General features: G+C 31.6%; 1 protein-coding gene across 1 annotated transcript; it reads left to right on the top strand.

The window, feature by feature from the left end:
• Positions 1-2,260: 2,260 nt before the first annotated feature.
• Cndp2 (Cytosolic non-specific dipeptidase 2) lies at positions 2,261-15,408 on the top strand. Its single transcript, XM_089714654.1, has 9 exons — positions 2,261-2,684; positions 3,001-3,198; positions 4,571-4,832; positions 5,533-5,680; positions 7,781-7,881; positions 9,115-9,245; positions 9,562-9,684; positions 13,309-13,467; positions 14,992-15,408. Exons 1-9 carry the CDS (start codon positions 2,277-2,279, stop codon positions 15,040-15,042), a joined length of 1,581 nt encoding a protein of 526 aa, XP_089570780.1. The 5' UTR covers positions 2,261-2,276; the 3' UTR covers positions 15,043-15,408.
• The last annotated feature ends 3,550 nt before the right edge of the window (positions 15,409-18,958 follow it).

Genomic DNA, 18,958 nt, shown 5'->3' with positions numbered 1-18,958 from the left:
ATATCCCAGCTTCAAAGAAATACATAGATTACCTGGATTTATCAAGACCTAGATGTCATCACTTAATAAATAGATACCTACTTAATTAATGCAGCGCATTTTTTATTAAACAAATAAATTATTTTTAGACAATGCATAATTTGGAAAAAATCATCGTTAACTTGTCATTATTCCATCGATTATTATTTATTAGGGCCACTGGCCACAGATTAGGGCAATAAATAATAATTGTGATGTTAGTACGCATTAAAGAGTTTTTAAATGGATTTATCGAATTACGGAGTGTAACTTGTTGGGAGGATATAAAAGAATGAAGCTATCATTATTATCACGTTTTCCAGACGTTTTGGAGGGAAAGAGGGCTAAGAGGCCTCAGTCTCACGGCAATGTTGACGCATTTATTATAATCGCGATAGCGAAATTTTAAGTTTACTTACATATTAAATATTGTTATACTTCTTGGTTATACTTACTTAAATAGAAATACTTACGTTTCTTATTTTTCTTCTTCGTTAATTTTTATAAAGTTAGTATGTACCTACATATAAAGTTAAAAGTTTAAAAATTATCGATGGATCTTACCTAGGTACCTTATATAGGTAGGTAGGTAATTTTAGATGCTAAAACAGTCGTCCGATATTAATGCAGGTCGCCTACAGCCGATTGTAAATTCAGTACTTACGTGCTTATTTTGCTATCTTTTGAAAAGATTTAGAAAGAAAGGTAGGAAAAGATTCTTTTCCTACCTGGTAATTAATTTATATACATATCCCTTGCCATCTAGACCAATAGAGCTATCGAATTGTCCTTATTTCTAATTAAATTCTAAATCTCACCCTTGAAAGTTGCTAGCCACGTAAAAATAATATACAGTGTTATGTATTTAATGTATGTAAGAAAAAAAATATTTGCTAATGTCGTCTTACACCTGTGGGTTTAGTATTCATTAATCATTGTGGTATTATCACCTTATGCACGACTGGCAAAAAAGTGGTAAGTGGTAACATCATTATCAAATTTTTGCTTCTAGTAACTCTATACAACGTCAGTTCAGTACGGTTCAGTCGTTGTCAGGTGTCATGATCACTGTCAATCGTTGTTCAGAGCTGTCAATATTGTCGAGATCTCGTCGAGATCAAGGTCGAGATACTGTTGTCTACGGTTGTATCGATAAGTACCTATATTATAACGTTCACGGGTATCACGATGGTTACGTTATCGTTGTAACTGAACCGAAACTATACGAGCTTCGTAATTACTACTAATGGTCTTTCTTTACTTTTAAAGTTTTAAAGCTGATACAGAAAAATTAAAACAAAAAACTTTTAACTCAATATAATAGAGATCGAGATAATTTTAATAGAATTAAACTATTAAAGGAAATTAATCATGCCTTTACCTACGTTTTGCATTTTGATGAAGGTAGGTAATTAATAACAAATAAGACACGACCTCACTTCTATATCGCCTCGTCTAGTATACCACATGATAAATAAATATATTTTTTTGGTAAATAATTTAGTGAACATTAAACATACTCTAAAAATAAAGAGTCGTGAGAACTTCCATTTTGAAGTGGTTGGTCAATTCTTTATCTTTATGCTCCTTTTGAATATAGGATGTATTTAGGTATTTATGACTAATGAAATGCAAAGTACATTCATTATTCAAAGTCACACCGAGGTTTTTAAACATCACCAAATAAACTCTTTAAATTACATGATAACATTTTTTTTTAATTAAACTTGTAATTTGGGAGTTGCGATAATGTATCGAAAGTCGTAATCCAATACATTAATGTTGTTAATAAAATAAAAATAAGAGAAAAAACAATTTTAAAAATCGAGGAATGAAATAAGTGATGAATAAATGTAATTAAATACGTTACTTACTTATAAATTAGGTACCTAAAGGATAAGTGGATTTGAATATAAATCAAAGAGTAAAATACTGTGGTAAAATATAATATGATATAAATGTTATGGATACTTTTCTATCCCTTGTACTAATCTAGTAATTATTAAACTTACCAATAAAACACCTACAATCTCAAAAATTTGAACGCGGTAATGAAATAATAAATTTTTTAAACCTAATAGGTACTTAAATAGGTCACTGTGTCCGGATTAAAAATAATTTTTGCCTACGTCTAAAAATAAAAAAAGCACAAAGATTATAGATTATAGGTTCTAATATTATCACGTTTCACGATCGACGTTATTCCGTATTCGGTTATTGATTTCCCATCACTAGTGACAGGAATGTAAAATAATGCAATGTCTTCTATATTACGCCAAGTGCTGCGTGTTTGTTGTACAGTTTCGAATTTGCCGGTGAAAAGGCGCCCCGTATTGACTTATAAATTACGCCCCTATTATAAATTTTATTCAGTAACTCATCAGGAGGTAACCAAGAAAATGCCTTCAGAGAAAGTATTACCACAGATTTTTAAGTATGTTGACCAGAATGTTGATTCTTATAAGAACCTTTTAAAAGAAGCTGTAGCAATTCCGTCTGTATCATGTGATGTAAAATACCGCGATGACTGTGTTCGAATGGTTAATTGGACAAGGGAAAAATTGAAGGAGGTTGGAGCGAGTACCGAACTGCGAGACGTTGGATATCAAACAATTGATGGAAAGGAAGTTAAATTGCCTCCTGTCCTGATTGGTACTTTGGGCAATGTAAGTTTTTATTTATTTCATACAAAAAACATTTAATTATGAATTTTTAAAATTGTAATAAATTGGGAACACATTTCTTTTAAAAGTATGACATTCAGGTCCTTTGTAATTTATGAAGTACCTACAATAATTTATTTAATTCAAGCACTGTAAAAATAAAAATATAAAAAAATCAAATCAAATGAAATCCACACCTACTAAAAATCCCCTTTTTATAGACAAACTGAAAATTAGATTGGATGGATTAATATAATGTGTAAGAAACACTTAATTTAGCATAAACATAGTGTGCTCTAATGAAATGTTATATTACTAGGACCTCAAGAAGAACACCATCTGTATTTACGGGCATTTGGATGTACAACCAGCTTTAAAGTCTGATGGCTGGGAGTCAGAGCCCTTTGAACTAGTTGAGCGTAATGACAAACTGTATGGTAGAGGTTCAACTGATGACAAGGGACCAGTGTTGGGATGGCTTCATGCCATTAATGCTTACAAGGGTGTTGGTGAAGAGGTAACTATTTTATTTCAATATTTTGTGTAAAAGTTTTTTCATTAACTAGCTTATAAACCTTCCTCTTGAATCACTCTATCTATTACAAAAACCGCATCAAAATCCGTTGCGTAATTTTAAAGATTTAAGCATACAAAGGGATATAGGGACAGAGAAAGCGACTTTGTTTTATACTATGTAGTGATACTAATTAGTAATTACTACTAGAAAGCTTTCAGTACAAGTAAACAAATTCATATAACAGTGATGAAGAGTAATGTAATAATATGCAAAAAATAAGTCAAGAAGCAAATTGATAAAAAATATTCTATGATAATAAGATAACAATAAATTCATTACAAATTTTTGTACCATTATCAAGACTATCATTATTTAATGATAACAAATTGTTACCATTTGTGGATATTATATTATTATTGTTTTTATCTCTGTTCATGTAATTAAAATCTAGAATTATGATGCATTGTTAAATGTATGATTGAATTATCTATACTAATATTATAAAGCTGAAGAGTTTGTTTGTTTTAACGCGCTAATCTCAGGAACTACTGGTCCGATTTGAAAAATTCTTTCGGTGTTAGATAGCCCAATTATCGAGGAAGGTTATAGGCTATTAATCATCACGCTACGGCCAACAGGAGTGGAGCCACGGGGGTGAAACCGCGCGGAGCAGCTAGTAATACATAAATGGTGTGGCTATTCAGGAGGATTTCTTGGGTTGAAAATTGAAATATCAACCACAAACATAATAAAAAAAAACATTTTTAAAAGCACAAAACACTTATCAAGCATTATAAAAATGTTTGATTCAAGTTTTGCTTATGTACATTTTAGGGCCGATTTTTCAATGCTTGCATAAAACTTATTCGTCAAATAATGTATAAAACTACCATTTTAAAATATATTCTAATTGCCCGTATTTGACATTTTAATATTTTTGTGTAATACTTTATTGGACGGATAAGTTTTATCCAAGCATTGAAAAATCGGCTCTTAATGAAAATTAATATAAGGTATTTTTATCGGATGATGATGATGATCTATGGTTTGCCAGATTAGCAAAAAATTCATTCAAAAATTTTCATTCCACAATAAAAATTAAAAACTCACTACTATTATAGTACTATTTTCACTTACATATCTCTGGCATTATAAATCATATATTAGGCTTAGGGCTGATTTTTCAATCCTTGGATAAAACTTATTCGTCGAATAATGTATAAAACTACCATTTTATAAACGTATTCCAATTGTCCATATTTGACAGTTTACGTGACATTTTAATATTATTGTGTAATACTTTATTGGACGGATAAGTTTTAACCGAGCATTGAAAAATCTGCCCTTAGATAAATAAAGCTATTTTTTACAGCTGCCAGTAAATCTGAAATTTATCTTTGAATGCATGGAAGAGTCTGGTTCGGAAGGATTGGATGAGCTTCTAATGACAAAATTGAAGCCTGAAGGGTTCTTTGATACAGTTGACTATGTTTGCATTTCCGATAACTACTGGCTAGGAACAACTAAACCATGCATTACATATGGGTTGAGAGGAATCAGCTATTACTTCTTAGAGGTAGAGTGTGCGAAAATGGATTTACATAGCGGTGTCTATGGTGGAACTGTGCATGAAGGTAAACTTATGGTGGTATATTTTTTGAATATAAAATTCTATCTCTGTTACCTTTTTTCATAATATATCTTCTTTATATTTAAATGAATAAAATTCTTTCTCTTTGTTACCTTTATCATGATTGATTTTCCTTAATAGACTCAATAGACTAGTTGAAAGATTAACTGCAAATAAATAAAAACTTAAAAATAATAGCAAATAGTTATAATAAAGTTATACTTACTAGTTATTATAAATTATTATTCACACTAATTGAATGTAGTTATTCCATTTAACCGTTAACATGCCTATGTTGTTTAATGTTTTTTGAATATTTGTTGTCATGGTAAACTGCTTGCTTTTATATTTATGTAATATAAACGTTAATAATAAACAGGATGTTTAATTAAAAGTTTATAACTATTTTTGATTTGCTGTACAACGCAGCCAGATAAAAAAAACACAAAATTCAAACATTTATTCATTCATATTATCATTATTAATAGACTTCTTCTAGAAGCACTTTTGAATTGTCATAACATATTCTTACCATTTACCACCGATTCGGAAAGCAGTATCTATGAAGAAGAACCAGCAAGAAACTCCATAGTTGCTCTTTTAAAATCAAATCATATAAAATCCAAAAACGAATGTAACATTGTTTTAATATAAATAATTATTTTCATTTCCATTTTATGTATTTTTATTGTGTTATTTTGCAGCAATGACGGACTTGATTTACTTGATGAACACACTAGTGGATAAGAATGGAAAGATTCAAGTTACAGGTGTTTATGACTCTGTAGCGCCCTTAACGGAAAATGAAAAGAAGTTATATGATACTATCGATTTTGACCCTGAAGCTTACAGGTATGTCATTGTTCTTTGTTATACTGAATACATCCCTAGTAAAATAGCAGATAAATAGGATCGATCAGGTTTAAAATAAAACAATCTTTAAAATCAGTTCACTCAGGCCAAAGTTAGGGCCAATAAACTAAAAAAAAAAAAAAACGATACTGTGGACCTCCTCCATTTATTGAAGTCGGTTGAAAATTCACCAGCGGCGCCGAATGTGATGACGTCATCCAAATTAATCTAGCATTTTGGGGTTCTAATTTTCTAGCAGGTTCGCGGGCAAATGTGCGAGGTTTCAAGATTTTATGTAAAGAATTCTAAAGTTCGTTTCGTTCGACGAGTTCTTATCGAATGTGTGCGTTCACCTGTTATATTTCTTTTTTATACAATTTATTGTACTTTAATCATATGTTTTAAAAGTTATTGATGGCAAACCATTATTTTCCAAGTACTGCTTAGGGCAAAATAATTTCTAAATTTATTTCTCGAAACTGTATGCGGAAAGTGCTTTATATTTATACAAAACCAAAATTGTTTTAAATCGCAGTTAATATGTTGTTTTTAATTTCAACGCGCATTAGTGTTTTTTTTTGTCATTTATACCATTTAAGTAATAACTCATAATAAATGATAATACTATACTAATACTAGCGGTCCGCCCCGGCTTCGCCCGTGGTACGTATGAAAAATAGATGTTGGCCGATTCTCAGACTTACCCGATATGCACAGAAAATTTCATGAGAATCGGTCCACCCGTTTCGGAGGAGTATGCAGACTAACATTGTGACACGAGAATTTTATATATAAGATTATAAAGAGGAAAGGTTTGTATGTATGTATGTATGTATGGTTTTCACGCATAAACTACTGGACCGATTTTGATGAAATTTGGCACAGATAATCTTTAGACCCTGAGAAAGAACATAGGCTACCTTTTATTTCGAAATATGTACCACGGGCGAAGCCGGGGCGGACCGCTAGTAATAAATGAAATTAAAGCCATGTTTTTTCTATAGATGATGGATGAAAAAATATATTTGATCTTTTCTATAAGTATTTATATTCTAGGATAGCTATTAGCCATGCGAAGATGTTAATATAGAATTAAAAATAAATGTGGTTTTAAAACGAACACTCGGATAATCCCATAAAATAATGGCACTTTGCGGATGTCGTAAAATTCTTGTGGTTAACGGCAGATTAACATTAAATAAAATAACGCTAAAAGCGAGGGGCTTTATAATTTAAAACGCGTCTGACTATGCCTCTGGTATGATAGCTCCCAAACGGATGCACCGATTTTCTTTTATTTTTTGTGTCATAGATAATTTTTTATCAAAATTTGTTCAGTCGTTGAATATCATGAGCTCTTTTATTTTGTGGTTGATGAGGGGATCTGGTCCCCTGAGCTTACTTCCTTATTTCACAACTCCCGCAATATCAAAGAGTAAATAAGTACATAGTACAATACAATTGCACTAGTAAAATACTTCACACAATATTAAATTCAAGATAGAAGCGAAGGCTCACAACACATTGGGTCGGGGGATATTTAAATTTAATGCTATATTTAAAATAATTTTAAGTGTAGATCACTTTTAAAATGTTATTGTTTGTTGTAAGTTATGTAAATTGGTGGTACACTTTCAGGATAATTCATACTAACAATTTGATATTTGAGCAACATACTTATCAATGTATTAATAAATGAATGTTAACATGTTGATAATAATGTAATTGACATTAAATTATGCAACATATAAGGACTCTGTGTGATTACATTATCAGTGAATGTACTTTCTGTTGATAAGCTGCCTGTTGTACTTTTAAAATGGAGTTTTAATAAAAAATAAAAGTAATTTAGACATCTTGAGACAATACTTACTTAATTAAAAAAAATATGTCTTGATAACATGGATTATTCCAAATCAAATGAAATAAGTATGTAATTCCATTTGATTTAGAATATTTGTTACATTCTTTTTATTCCTAGGAGTATACCTATTACGATTTGTCGCCAAAAATATTATCGAGCTTATCCTAAAACTAAATTAATGCTGAACTCGTCAATTTAAATATTTACTTAGATAAAAATGTAAAATATTTTTACAGGCAATCGATCGCGGCCCACAAATTAGCGCACAATGGTGTAAAGGAACAGCTTCTGATGCACAGGTGGAGGTACCCGAGCCTATCTCTTCACGGCATTGAAGGTTCGCATATTTAAGGGTCTTTAAGTGTAGAGTGAAAGGGTACCAACTAGGGAAGCGCATTTTAGGCCACATCTTAGCTTTCCATCAGTCAAGATTGTGGTCGAACGCTTCCCTATCTAAATTAAAAAAAAAATAAAAAATTACAGAGCATTTACATCAAACGAGCAAATGCTCATTCTAACCCCACTATGAAAGAAATTGACTCTTTTAAATTAACCAGGCGTTGAACATTCTTTCGTTGTTCTTATTGCGTTCGAAAAGATTCTACGCAATGTTCTAATACTTAACACTGAATACGAGTTTACGTTTACAATAAAACTAAAAGATTACGAAAGAGTGCTCTTGCTCTAGCTCTATGTTCGTTTGATGTAAATGCACCTTTAGTAACAAATATATTCAATACTATTTATACAATTAATACAAATTATTTCAGTACAATAAATAATACAAAACACAAGTTTGCAAATAGTAGTATATAAACCGTTGACATAAACAGTATGATTATACAGTAATTTTGGTGTATCTATACTAATGTAATTATGAAGCTGAATAGGTTTGTTTTTTTCAGTTAAATGCGTTTAGTCTCAGAAGATGCTACATTTTTTGTCTTTTTAGCAAAGTTATAAGACTATAACATAATAATACGATAAATAAAGGTGAAGCACCAAAAATGTCTCAAAACTATTCCTTTTAAAAGCAGACGAAATTGCGTGTATTGCTAGTACATTATAACTTCATGGACATATCAATTTTAAATCATCAACTCATTATATCAATTTATCAATGTTTTTGTTTACTCGCAAAAAGCGTCAAGTGTAAGCCGTTTAAGATGTTTTTGTGCGTAAATGAATACGTAAAAGTTAGTATTCGTATTTGGATTTATGCTATTTAAGCTAATTAATTAATAAAATAAAATGTGTGAAATTTTTTTTGTATATATCTATATTTTTTTTATAATTAATCGATTCAAATAAAAATAAGCTTACATAACTGTTTCTTTAATCATTTAGCATTACCAATTTATAAATGGTTACCTTATTTTTATAACTGATGTCTGAAAACATTCAGTTGTAAAAAAACATATGATAGCTTATTATAACTGTGTCGTAATTGATATACTAAGTATATTAATATCCTTTTAAATAACATAATGTAGTGTTTGATTTATTTTATCTTTTTACTACAAATTGTAATGAATAATAAGTGTAATTAATTCTGGAATATTCGATATAGGTGCCGCTTTTCAACCGGGAGCAAAAACCGTGATTCCCGGAAAGGTGATTGGAAAATTCTCCATTCGTCTAGTCCCCAACCAAGAGCCGAAGGAAATTGAACAACTCGTATTTGACTATGTTGATAAAAAGGTGCGTATTTGAATGTTGTAAGATGTCAATAGCTAGATGCTTAGCATAGCTAGCTAGCTAGCTAGAATAGCTTGATGTTTTATTAATTTGCATTGAGTATGGATGTAGACCTACGCATATATTTGCTCTTTTCACTCTGAAATTGTTTTGAATAGTTTGTTTTGGCAGATCATGTGCAAGCGAGAGCGCGGAACGAGCGACAAAGAAGCACAATCGGACGTTGTCACGTTCAACTATCGTCAGTAAACCGACTTTACAGACAACCAATTTTTTGTAATAAATTAAATATATTTTCTCCCTTTTTTAACCTCCACAGTGGGCAGAGCACGGATCGCCGAACAAGATGCGCATCTGGGCGCAGAGCGGCCGCGCGTGGACCGAGAACCCCGACCACCCGCACTACCAGGCAGCCGCTAGAGCCACTAAGATGATTTACCAGGTATACAATAATAATATTGTCGCGGAACAATTCGAACCAATACCCGCGGCCCCATCATTAAGTCGGTAAGAATCCGACATAATCCACGGATTTCTCCACTTAAAAAAAATGTATAGAATAATATTAATATTATCCGATAATTTTACTTACAATTCAAGAAAATGGGGCCATCAAGAAAAGAGCTTATCTATACTAATATTATAAAGAGGAAAAGTTTGTAAGTATGTATGTATGTATGTATGTATGTATCGTTTTCACGCATAAACTACTGGACCGATTTCAAAAATTCTTTCACCATTAGAAAGCTGCATCTTTACTGAGCAACATAGGCTATATTGCATTTTCAAAAAAAATAGAGATCCTTACCAAAAATGCAATAATGTAACCCAAGGTGTAAAAAAATCCTCAATAAAACTTCTGTCATCGCGTGCGCTGCGGAATCTATTGAAGATAGAACAAAAAAATGTTCTACGGTATTATAGAATGGATCAATATCTACAAGAAAGTCCGCGATACCATATGTCCATCTTCAGTAGTTATGTTACTACAACAACTTTTTTACGTTTTCAAAGTAAATAGAAGTGCCGACAGTAATCAAACCATGTTATCCATACATATATATATTAATCCTTATCCCATTAAATGATGTTTTATTATAGACTGTTTCAATACCAGCAAAATACTTTTTAAATGAAAAGAATTGGATATTCCATTCAAAAGATATAACGAATTTTTAAAAGTGTCAATCTACAGAAAATAGTAGGTATACTGTTCGAGCAGGCCGTAGTGCGGGGGTCACGGAGGAATTCTACCAATTAAATATGCGTCTTGACGGAACACAGTGGGGTTTTGGTCGGTAGGAATCCGACATAACCCACGGGCCCCGGAGTCCGTGGGTATCTATGAAAGATTTCCCCACTAAAACAAAAAAAAAAGGCCGTAGTGCGGGACGGGGTAAAGGTGATTTTCATGTGATTAAAAATTAAACCTATAGTCCGACCTATAGTAGACTTTTCACTGTAACGATATCGCTATCTATGCGGGTGAAACCGCAGGGCATTGCTAGTTTGTCCATAAAAGGCTGACAAAGCACATGTAACTTTTAGTGTTACAAGTTTTATGGGCGGTGGTCACTTAACATCAGTTGCCCACCTGCTGGTTGGCTTGCTCTGACATAAAAATAAAGAACTTATACTTTTAAGATTTACTTAATATTAAAAGGATAACTATTAAAAGTAAAATAAAAGAATTGTAAAAAATGTTAGGAATTAATTACAAGTTAATATCGCGATTTATGTTTTTAAAACACTTAGTTTTAAACGGGTTTTAACATTCTTAGAGATAAAATACGGATTCTATTAGGGAAATTGCAGTCCTGTTTGTGTTTATTTATTGTTGGCTTTGTATTCGCAAATCGTTGATGAAACGTTTTGATTTCAAATACAAAAGTAGTAGTATATAAAAGAAAACTCATTTCATGAAACCCTTATCTGTTATTGTATAAATAAAATAAAATACATATACATATAATATTTTTAAGAAATTCCACAATGTTATGTTTGTCTCTGTTTGTACGTACTAATAGTATAACAGTATGTTTTGATCGTTAAACTGAATCATAAAGCAAATAATTGCACAATTTTACCCGTGATAAAACACATGTTCGTGTCATTGACCGCTATCAATTTACAATAGATATAGGAATATATTCAATTTGTGTTAGACCATATGACATTAACATACTGAATAAATAATATAATTACTTAATTTCTTGTGGTTAATTTCCTTTTTATCTAAATCTTTGTTCATTCACTTTAAAGTTAATGGGAATATTATTCAAGAAACTTCCATTAACACGTTTATAGCGTTATTTGAAGAAGATTATATTTATAGTGGAGCCAATTTAATAGGCAACATTTGACGTCTATCCATTTTATCTTCATAGGGTGGTAACCTGCATAAAAACATCGATTAAAGTGAATTAATCGATACGGACTTGAAACATTTGTCAATCGAACTTGAAACACATGTCAATAATTTAGCATAATTTTTATTCCCAAGTAATCAATGCATTCGATTCTAGATGTCTGATTTCGATTTTTAGAGTAACGTCTCTGGTATTTAAAAAGAAAAAAGGTTTATTGACACAAAATTGTAGCGACGTCAGTTCTTTAAATCAGAAATTGTTTATTATGTTTAGAATGGTTTATCAGTAAAATCAAATCCTAAAATTACTTATATCGGTCATTATTATAATAAATATGTAATCGTAATTGAAAAAAGTTAAGCAAATGTGCAGTTCTAACAAAACGAAATATCATGTTATTCTATGTTGTCGTTACTAGGTTACGTTGTTGAATTTTGTTGAACTGTCAAATGTTGCCTATTAAAATGGCTCTACTATAGTTTAAATTTGTCATTTATTTACTTAGTTATATAAAACCTTTAATAATAAAATTACCATGAATGGTATAAAACTTAATATCCAATTCAACAAAGGCCGCGTTCCATCGTTATTGTAATCTTCGAAATAATGTTTTATATTGGTTTAGAGGGCTGTTGAATCATCTCAAAAGATGGCGCGGGGTGTCCCTTAGACACATGCCGAAGCCGCAGGTAGACCAGTAGACCCGCGTTACATAGTCCCCTGGCCTATCCGTCGCCCCCTTCAATCCGACATGTCTATAAATGCTGAATGCCTATTTTTGTAAATTTTTACGTATATCATCATTTAACGTGCCACCACTATTGTGCTCTACTCGAAGATATTGTTTTAATTCCAAAATACACAATGAAACATGATTTGTAACTACTTCTGAAACAGAACTACCTATAACATCTTATCTTATAATTACTTCCGTAATCTGTCGAATTACAAGATACTCTTGCGTAAAAACATTCGATACTTCGACAAGGCCTTGCAAAACGATTGTCGGAATACCGCGGGTCTACTGTACTTAGGAATATATTCGTTTGCTCTGGCAGGATCACGGGTGGCCGAGATAGGCATTGCCCGAGCATGGCGATAGACGCGGGTTCGAATCCCGCAGTGTGATCGATTTTCCATTATTTAAAAACTTTCCAATCTTTATTTTTATAAAGTCCGCTTTCAGCCTGTATTTAACATTTATTTCATGTTTATGTACACAAAATATTCAAAAACCGGAGCCGAACTAAGCAACTAGAACCTCGTATTTCGGCTTACAGCACTATCTCCAGTTAGACCCTGTAAAAAAAAAAATATCAGCTGTAGATTCTCTACAGATAAGAAAAAGCTTTGAAGGGAGTCAAGGGATACCCGGATGCAAGAAGCCAAGTTAGGTGTGAAAGAGATAAAAAAACATACAGGCGTCATTCAACGTCATATTTTCTTGTTACAAGTTAATGGTCATAGTGCAATCTCCAGTGTATTAGATATAAGCTTCTTGCCCGGATGGAACGAAGTTTTAAGTTAGAGAGAGAGACAGAAATTTAAACACGCGCACGCCGCTTACAACTGTAGCAAAAAGTGTCGTTACAACTTTTCGTCTTAATTTTTTCCGTCCCTTTCGCAACGCGCGATAAGGAACTTCGTACCAAAAAAAAGAGACAAAAATTGATGAAATCTTTATTTCCAAATTCCAGACGGACCCAGACATGTCACGTGAAGGTGGTTCAATCCCAGTTACAATCACGCTCCAAGAGGCGAGTGGTAAGAACGTGCTGCTGCTGCCGATGGGCGCCGGTGACGATATGGCGCATTCGCAGAACGAGAAGCTCAACGTGAGGAACTATATCGAGGGGGTGAGTGGGATTGTTTATTTATTTATATACTAAAACCTTCCTCTTGAATCAATCTATCTATTAAAAAAAACCGCATCAAAATCCGTTGCGTAGTTTCAAAGATTTAAGCATACAAAGGGACAGAGAAAGCGACTTTGTTTTATACTATGTAGTGAAGAGGAATATTCACTAACATAAGAAAGAGATAAAAGTGGGTGGAGTGGTGGGGGTGATCCTGTGTTGCTGGTGGTTAATCCAGGTGATCGAAAACAACTTTCAATAATGTTATTATCATTTCTAAAACGTTAAAAAATATTTTCAACTTAAAAATTTTCCAACTTTTAACAACAATTAGCCCAACAAATATACGGTCTACAAATTTAAGTTTTCCTCGGTATATGATTTTTAGAGTAAGCGTGAGAATGGTCCCGTCCTGATAAACGGAAGAGCGAAATATTATTAAATTAGATTAACGGATAAAATAAATATTAAGAATACGATTGACGTGAACATTGAACAACTCACGATAGTGTCTTAAATATAACTTAATTTTTACATATAATACCATATAACAGATTAATAATATGTAGTTTAAAAAAACTAAAAAACACGCTTTTCCTAGAAAACCGAACTAAAAAATAGAAAATTTTATCAAATTATTGTATTGTCATCGGTCCTCAATAAATCTACAAAGTTTGAACGAAATCTGGCCGTTTAAAGTGGGTCAAAATCGCGCCCAAAGAAGTCGGTTACAAACATACAGTCGGTTACAAACATACAGTCGGTTACAAACATACAGTCGGTTACAAACATACAGGTGAAGCTAATATAAAGCGTGTAAAAAAAACACTATAACGAACATGATTGACGTGAATGACGCTCCAGTATTTTAAGTTCGATAAAATAACAAGCAATCCAGATAAATTAACAAATCAAACGCATTTGAATAGTATTAAAATGAAATAATAGGATTCAAATGAAATACTCTTATAAATCAAGGACAAGAAAACAACGTATGTATTATTTTTATAATTTGAATTGTCTTGTCGTTCCATTGTCGTTAGTGGATTAGAACTGAGATCTTTAAGATCTGAGACGATTATTAATTTATTAAATGTATATCCGCGGATTACGAATTTTACTCTCGACGCAAATGGGCCAAAGACCACAGTCACTAGTGGCCAACAACAGCCACTAGTGGCCAACAACAGCCACTTTTCATATATTTTGTAGCCGGTAGCGACTACTCGCTACAGAAATGTCGCTGGCCACCGGTGGCTGTGTTCGTTGGCCAATTTGCGCCAACGACCAACCCCCCAAGTTTTATTCAAGTGTCAAAAGAATATAATATACTCACATACATAAATACACATTACGAATCCATTTATCGAAATTGAATTATGAACCGAGGTTCTATTATTTCAGAATAGTTTTGACATGCGCGAGAACTAGTTTATTTATATATTATTGAGTTAATTATATGTTTAATTATTATGATTGGATTGATCGCTTTTCAAACTTAGTAATGGTAATATTTTTTTCCAGATAAAACTATTCGCCGCATATTTGTACGAGGTCAGCAAATTACCTAAATAGGGAGCGACATCTACAGAAAATTGCAGCCACTGTTTCAGTTGAAATTTAAAATTGATCAGTATTTTTTTCAATTATTGTGATTGGTCCTGCAAGAGTTTATTAATTTCTTAAAATTAGCATACACAAGCTGCCTTAGAATTTATAATTTTTGATATAAAAAAGTAAAAGTAAAACATTCCATGTCATTGAGTACAATGTGGAATTACTATGTAATACTCTTTTACACGAACGCTATTTTTTAATGTCTTAATTTTTTGCATAATATCACTATGAAATATAGTTTAGTTGTATGTTCATAATATTCTGTTAAACAATCATAATAAAGTTGAATTTATCTAATGGTGCATAATAAAGGTTTTGTATTAATATGTTGTGTTTTATTCATCGTATTCCTTTCATAGTTAATATATTCAAGTAATATATATACAGGGTGTCCCACTGTTAGTATACTAAGCTCAAAGGAGGTTTTAGTTTTGCATACGCTGAGTACGTAAATTAATATATTCAAGTAATATATATACAGGGTGTCCCACTGTTGGTATACTAAGCTCAAAGGAGGTTATAGTTTTGCATACGCTGAGTACATAAAACATACTTATAAAATTCCAGACTCAGTTTTTTTCTCAAATGTTTGAATTCTTAAAACTCTATGTGTACCCCCTGACAAGCAACCCGCCCAACTTTGCTACCAGTACATGACCTATCGTTTAAAATTATGTTTTCATAGACAAAATGCTCACATTAGCGAAGCGGTATATGCCGGCTGCGCGAAGCTAGAGAAGAAAACATGGATTTTCAGGAAAAATTTAGCAAACATTTTTTGATCTAATTTTGTTGTTAAAGTATGGTTTAAGACTTAAGTATTTTTTACGTGATCAGTGTATGCAAAACTGTCCCTTATGCAAATGCAAAAGTCCCTTCGCGCTTAGTATACCAATAGTGGGACACCCTGTATATAGAGACTTATGTATATAGTTGTATCTAGTATGTCTAGTTTGATATAACAAAAAACAATTACATACACAATATGTACTATACAAAGAAGAAGTTAAAACTCTTCAAATGTGTTTATCAAAAATCTGGTTGAAAGAAGCAAACGTTAAAGCACAATCAATCTTAATGGTTTTACTTTAAGGTGTATAATGCCGATTGGACGATAGGAAGTATGGTGTATGGCCAGCATTAAAAAAAGTACCAAGAGTTATAAATTCGCCTAAGACTGGTCCATATACACATATGTATAATTAATCTTCAATCTTTTAGAATGAACTTGATCCGCATTTACAAAGTCAGACATTTGTATGTTGGAACAATCAATGATTTTTTTTACACGTTAAGTTAAGTTAAATTTGAGTTTCAGTTAAGTTAAATTTGAGTTTCAGTTCATGAGAAACTGAAAGTATTCTTTTTCGTTTTTTTATAAAAAAAATAAGAGGGGCAAATGAACTAGCCTGGTAGCGAGCGATTACCAGCCTCAGAAGGCGTTGCCAGTTTGCAAGATACAAATTACTAACTTATCATCAAGTAGTATTTTAAAAACGAAGTTATTCAAAAGTTTACTCATAAAACCTTCATAAAACACATGAGACTCTTAGACCGTCGACTTGTAGACCGTACTAGAGTGCTGAAGTTATGGAAGAATAATAATTAATATGTACATACAATACCTACTTGGTTTAGGAGAATCTGTCAATAGAAAATATCCCTTAAAGCTAAGCGATAAATAATAACTAGAACGGCTAGTTAAGTACTTAGATAATACTAAGATAATAATAGAAAATGTCAATCAGTAGAAAATAATTGCTGTAACAGAACCCAGATAAGAAATTGTAAACACCGGAAAATTAACTACTAATATTAGAATAATATGAGAAAATCGTTCTCTTATCCGACTATATGTGACGATTTAACATGTGTAAAATCTTTGAGGCGAGTATAACAATATATTTTCCTTGTTATTGTTCGTTTCCGATAAATACAAATGTATTATTTAAAGACATGATGTTAAAGAATTTAATTATATTATTTGTGGTTAACTAAATAACAATATTGATAAATGATGTAATTTTTCTCCGTATCTAAAAATATACGTACCCATCTGGTTAGTAGGTAGGTACCTATTACCTAAAATAATAATGTTTAGCCTAAATATAATAATATACATACTTTAGATACTATTTATATTGCTAGTAGCTTACTTAACCAGTATCTATTAATTTAAAACAATAAACCTGTATTTTTTAAACTTTCAAAGAAGCCATTTTCAGTTATAATCGAAGGCTAATCGCCACAATATAATTTTTAATTTAAACGGCCCTTTCACAGATGAGGTTATTCACTGGGTATTGGAGGTACATACTTACCAACCTTATTTTTACTTGTGTGGTTATCGTAATGGCAATCAAAGCATATACATAATCTTGATTTTCAAACAAATTAGCTATAAAAAGAAAGGCTAACTAAATAAGAATTAAGAGTATTGTTTTTATTATATCAAATGTATCACAAGTGTTTCTAACCTGGATATACTAACCTGTATCTAGAACATTTACGTTCACTTATAGAAAGTTCATTATTCTCACTATTATAGTTGCATTTATCTGAACAATCAGTGAAAACGCTACAGGCGAAGTAGGTATCAATGAATTGAATTTCTTTTTAGAGGACAAGTAGATGCCTAATTAAGATCAGCCTCGTAAATGATAAGCATATCGAATTCACTGTCTGGTAATTAGAATTAGGTTCATATTGTTATGTTCGTAGAATTATTTTTAATTGATATGAAGTGTTAAGTCCATTATGTATCCGTTTCATGATTTTACAGATTAGGCCTTCTATCCTTTTATGCTCTATAGCATCTTAGATCTACATTTTTTCGGATTTTTTAATTATTTTTAATTAAAAATAACAAACGATTATCTTTAAAATGGCGTTACATTTATGGCAATGAACACGTTAGGGATTTTCCTGCCTATGCATTTTGACTTGGGTATTCCCTATATAAGAGTTTGAAATTTCACCATTTAATGAGCATGCAAAACAGCGATTTCTGGTGTATTTTTTGCGAATAATGTATTCATCTTGGCCATTAAATAAAAATTGGTAAAATTCGTCCAACAATTTATCGTGAAAAAGATCGAATAATATCATCAGAAAGATTACTATTAATATCTAACATTGGTTCAGTTATAGGTTTACGCAATTACCTAACTATAATTTAATTGGTAAGTACAAAAAAGACAAATTATAATAATTTTGATGAATGATGCGAAATGAATTTCTTAAAATTGGGACCTCTTAAGGATAGAAGGGAAAACGGAACATAATGCACTTGCAATAAATGCAAGAGGGAATAAATGAACTCATTGTTTCATGGAATTAATAATTACTTATAATTATTACCTAATTGCGTAATTTGTGCAAAATAAATTATGCACGTGCGTATAATCTTATTTATTGTGATATATCATTCGATAATAGTGTAGATATAATTTTTAAGTTTTTTTACGTTACTCTTGATAAAAACATGTTTAATTAATGTTAGATAAAAACATTAGTACCGTATTATTAAATGACTATTAAGTAGGTATGCCATTTCTATGGAATAAGTAATTTTGAATGAACTTTTATCGTAACCGATTTTTTTTTTCAAATATAACGTCGCTTTGATTTCTCTATCTATGCAAACATTATAAATTGCTAGTGGTGCACTCCGGCTCCGCTTGTGGTAGTCTATCGAAATATGGCTTACCAAGTAATAGAAAATTTCGTGGGCTCACGCACTCTATAAATATAGTCACTCTATAAATGACATACATACATTTTATTCATTCATTTTTAGGGTTCCGTAGCCAAAATGGCAAAAACGGAACCCTTATAGTTTCGTCATGTCCGTCTGTCCGTCTGTCCGTCTGTC

The sequence above is a fragment of the Colias philodice genome, chromosome 3 (assembly GCF_061535455.1).
Source record: "Colias philodice isolate Cphi_HAF_F1 chromosome 3, ilColPhil1 Martin Lab GWU primary, whole genome shotgun sequence".
NCBI classification, from domain to species: Eukaryota; Metazoa; Arthropoda; class Insecta; order Lepidoptera; family Pieridae; genus Colias; species Colias philodice.
Note: the sequence above shows the minus strand (reverse complement) of the source record. Positions and strands in the feature narration are given on the sequence as shown.

Excerpts from the sequence above, each read along its gene's own strand:
- Cndp2 (XM_089714654.1), top strand. The coding sequence starts at position 2,277 with ATGTCTTCTATATTACGCCAAGTGCTGCGTGTTTGTTGTACAGTTTCG. Across the intron at positions 3,199-4,570 it reads ACAAGGGTGTTGGTGAAGAG|CTGCCAGTAAATCTGAAATT; the intron begins GTAACTATTTTA and ends TATTTTTTACAG. Across the intron at positions 9,685-13,308 it reads CCACTAAGATGATTTACCAG|ACGGACCCAGACATGTCACG; the intron begins GTATACAATAAT and ends TCCAAATTCCAG.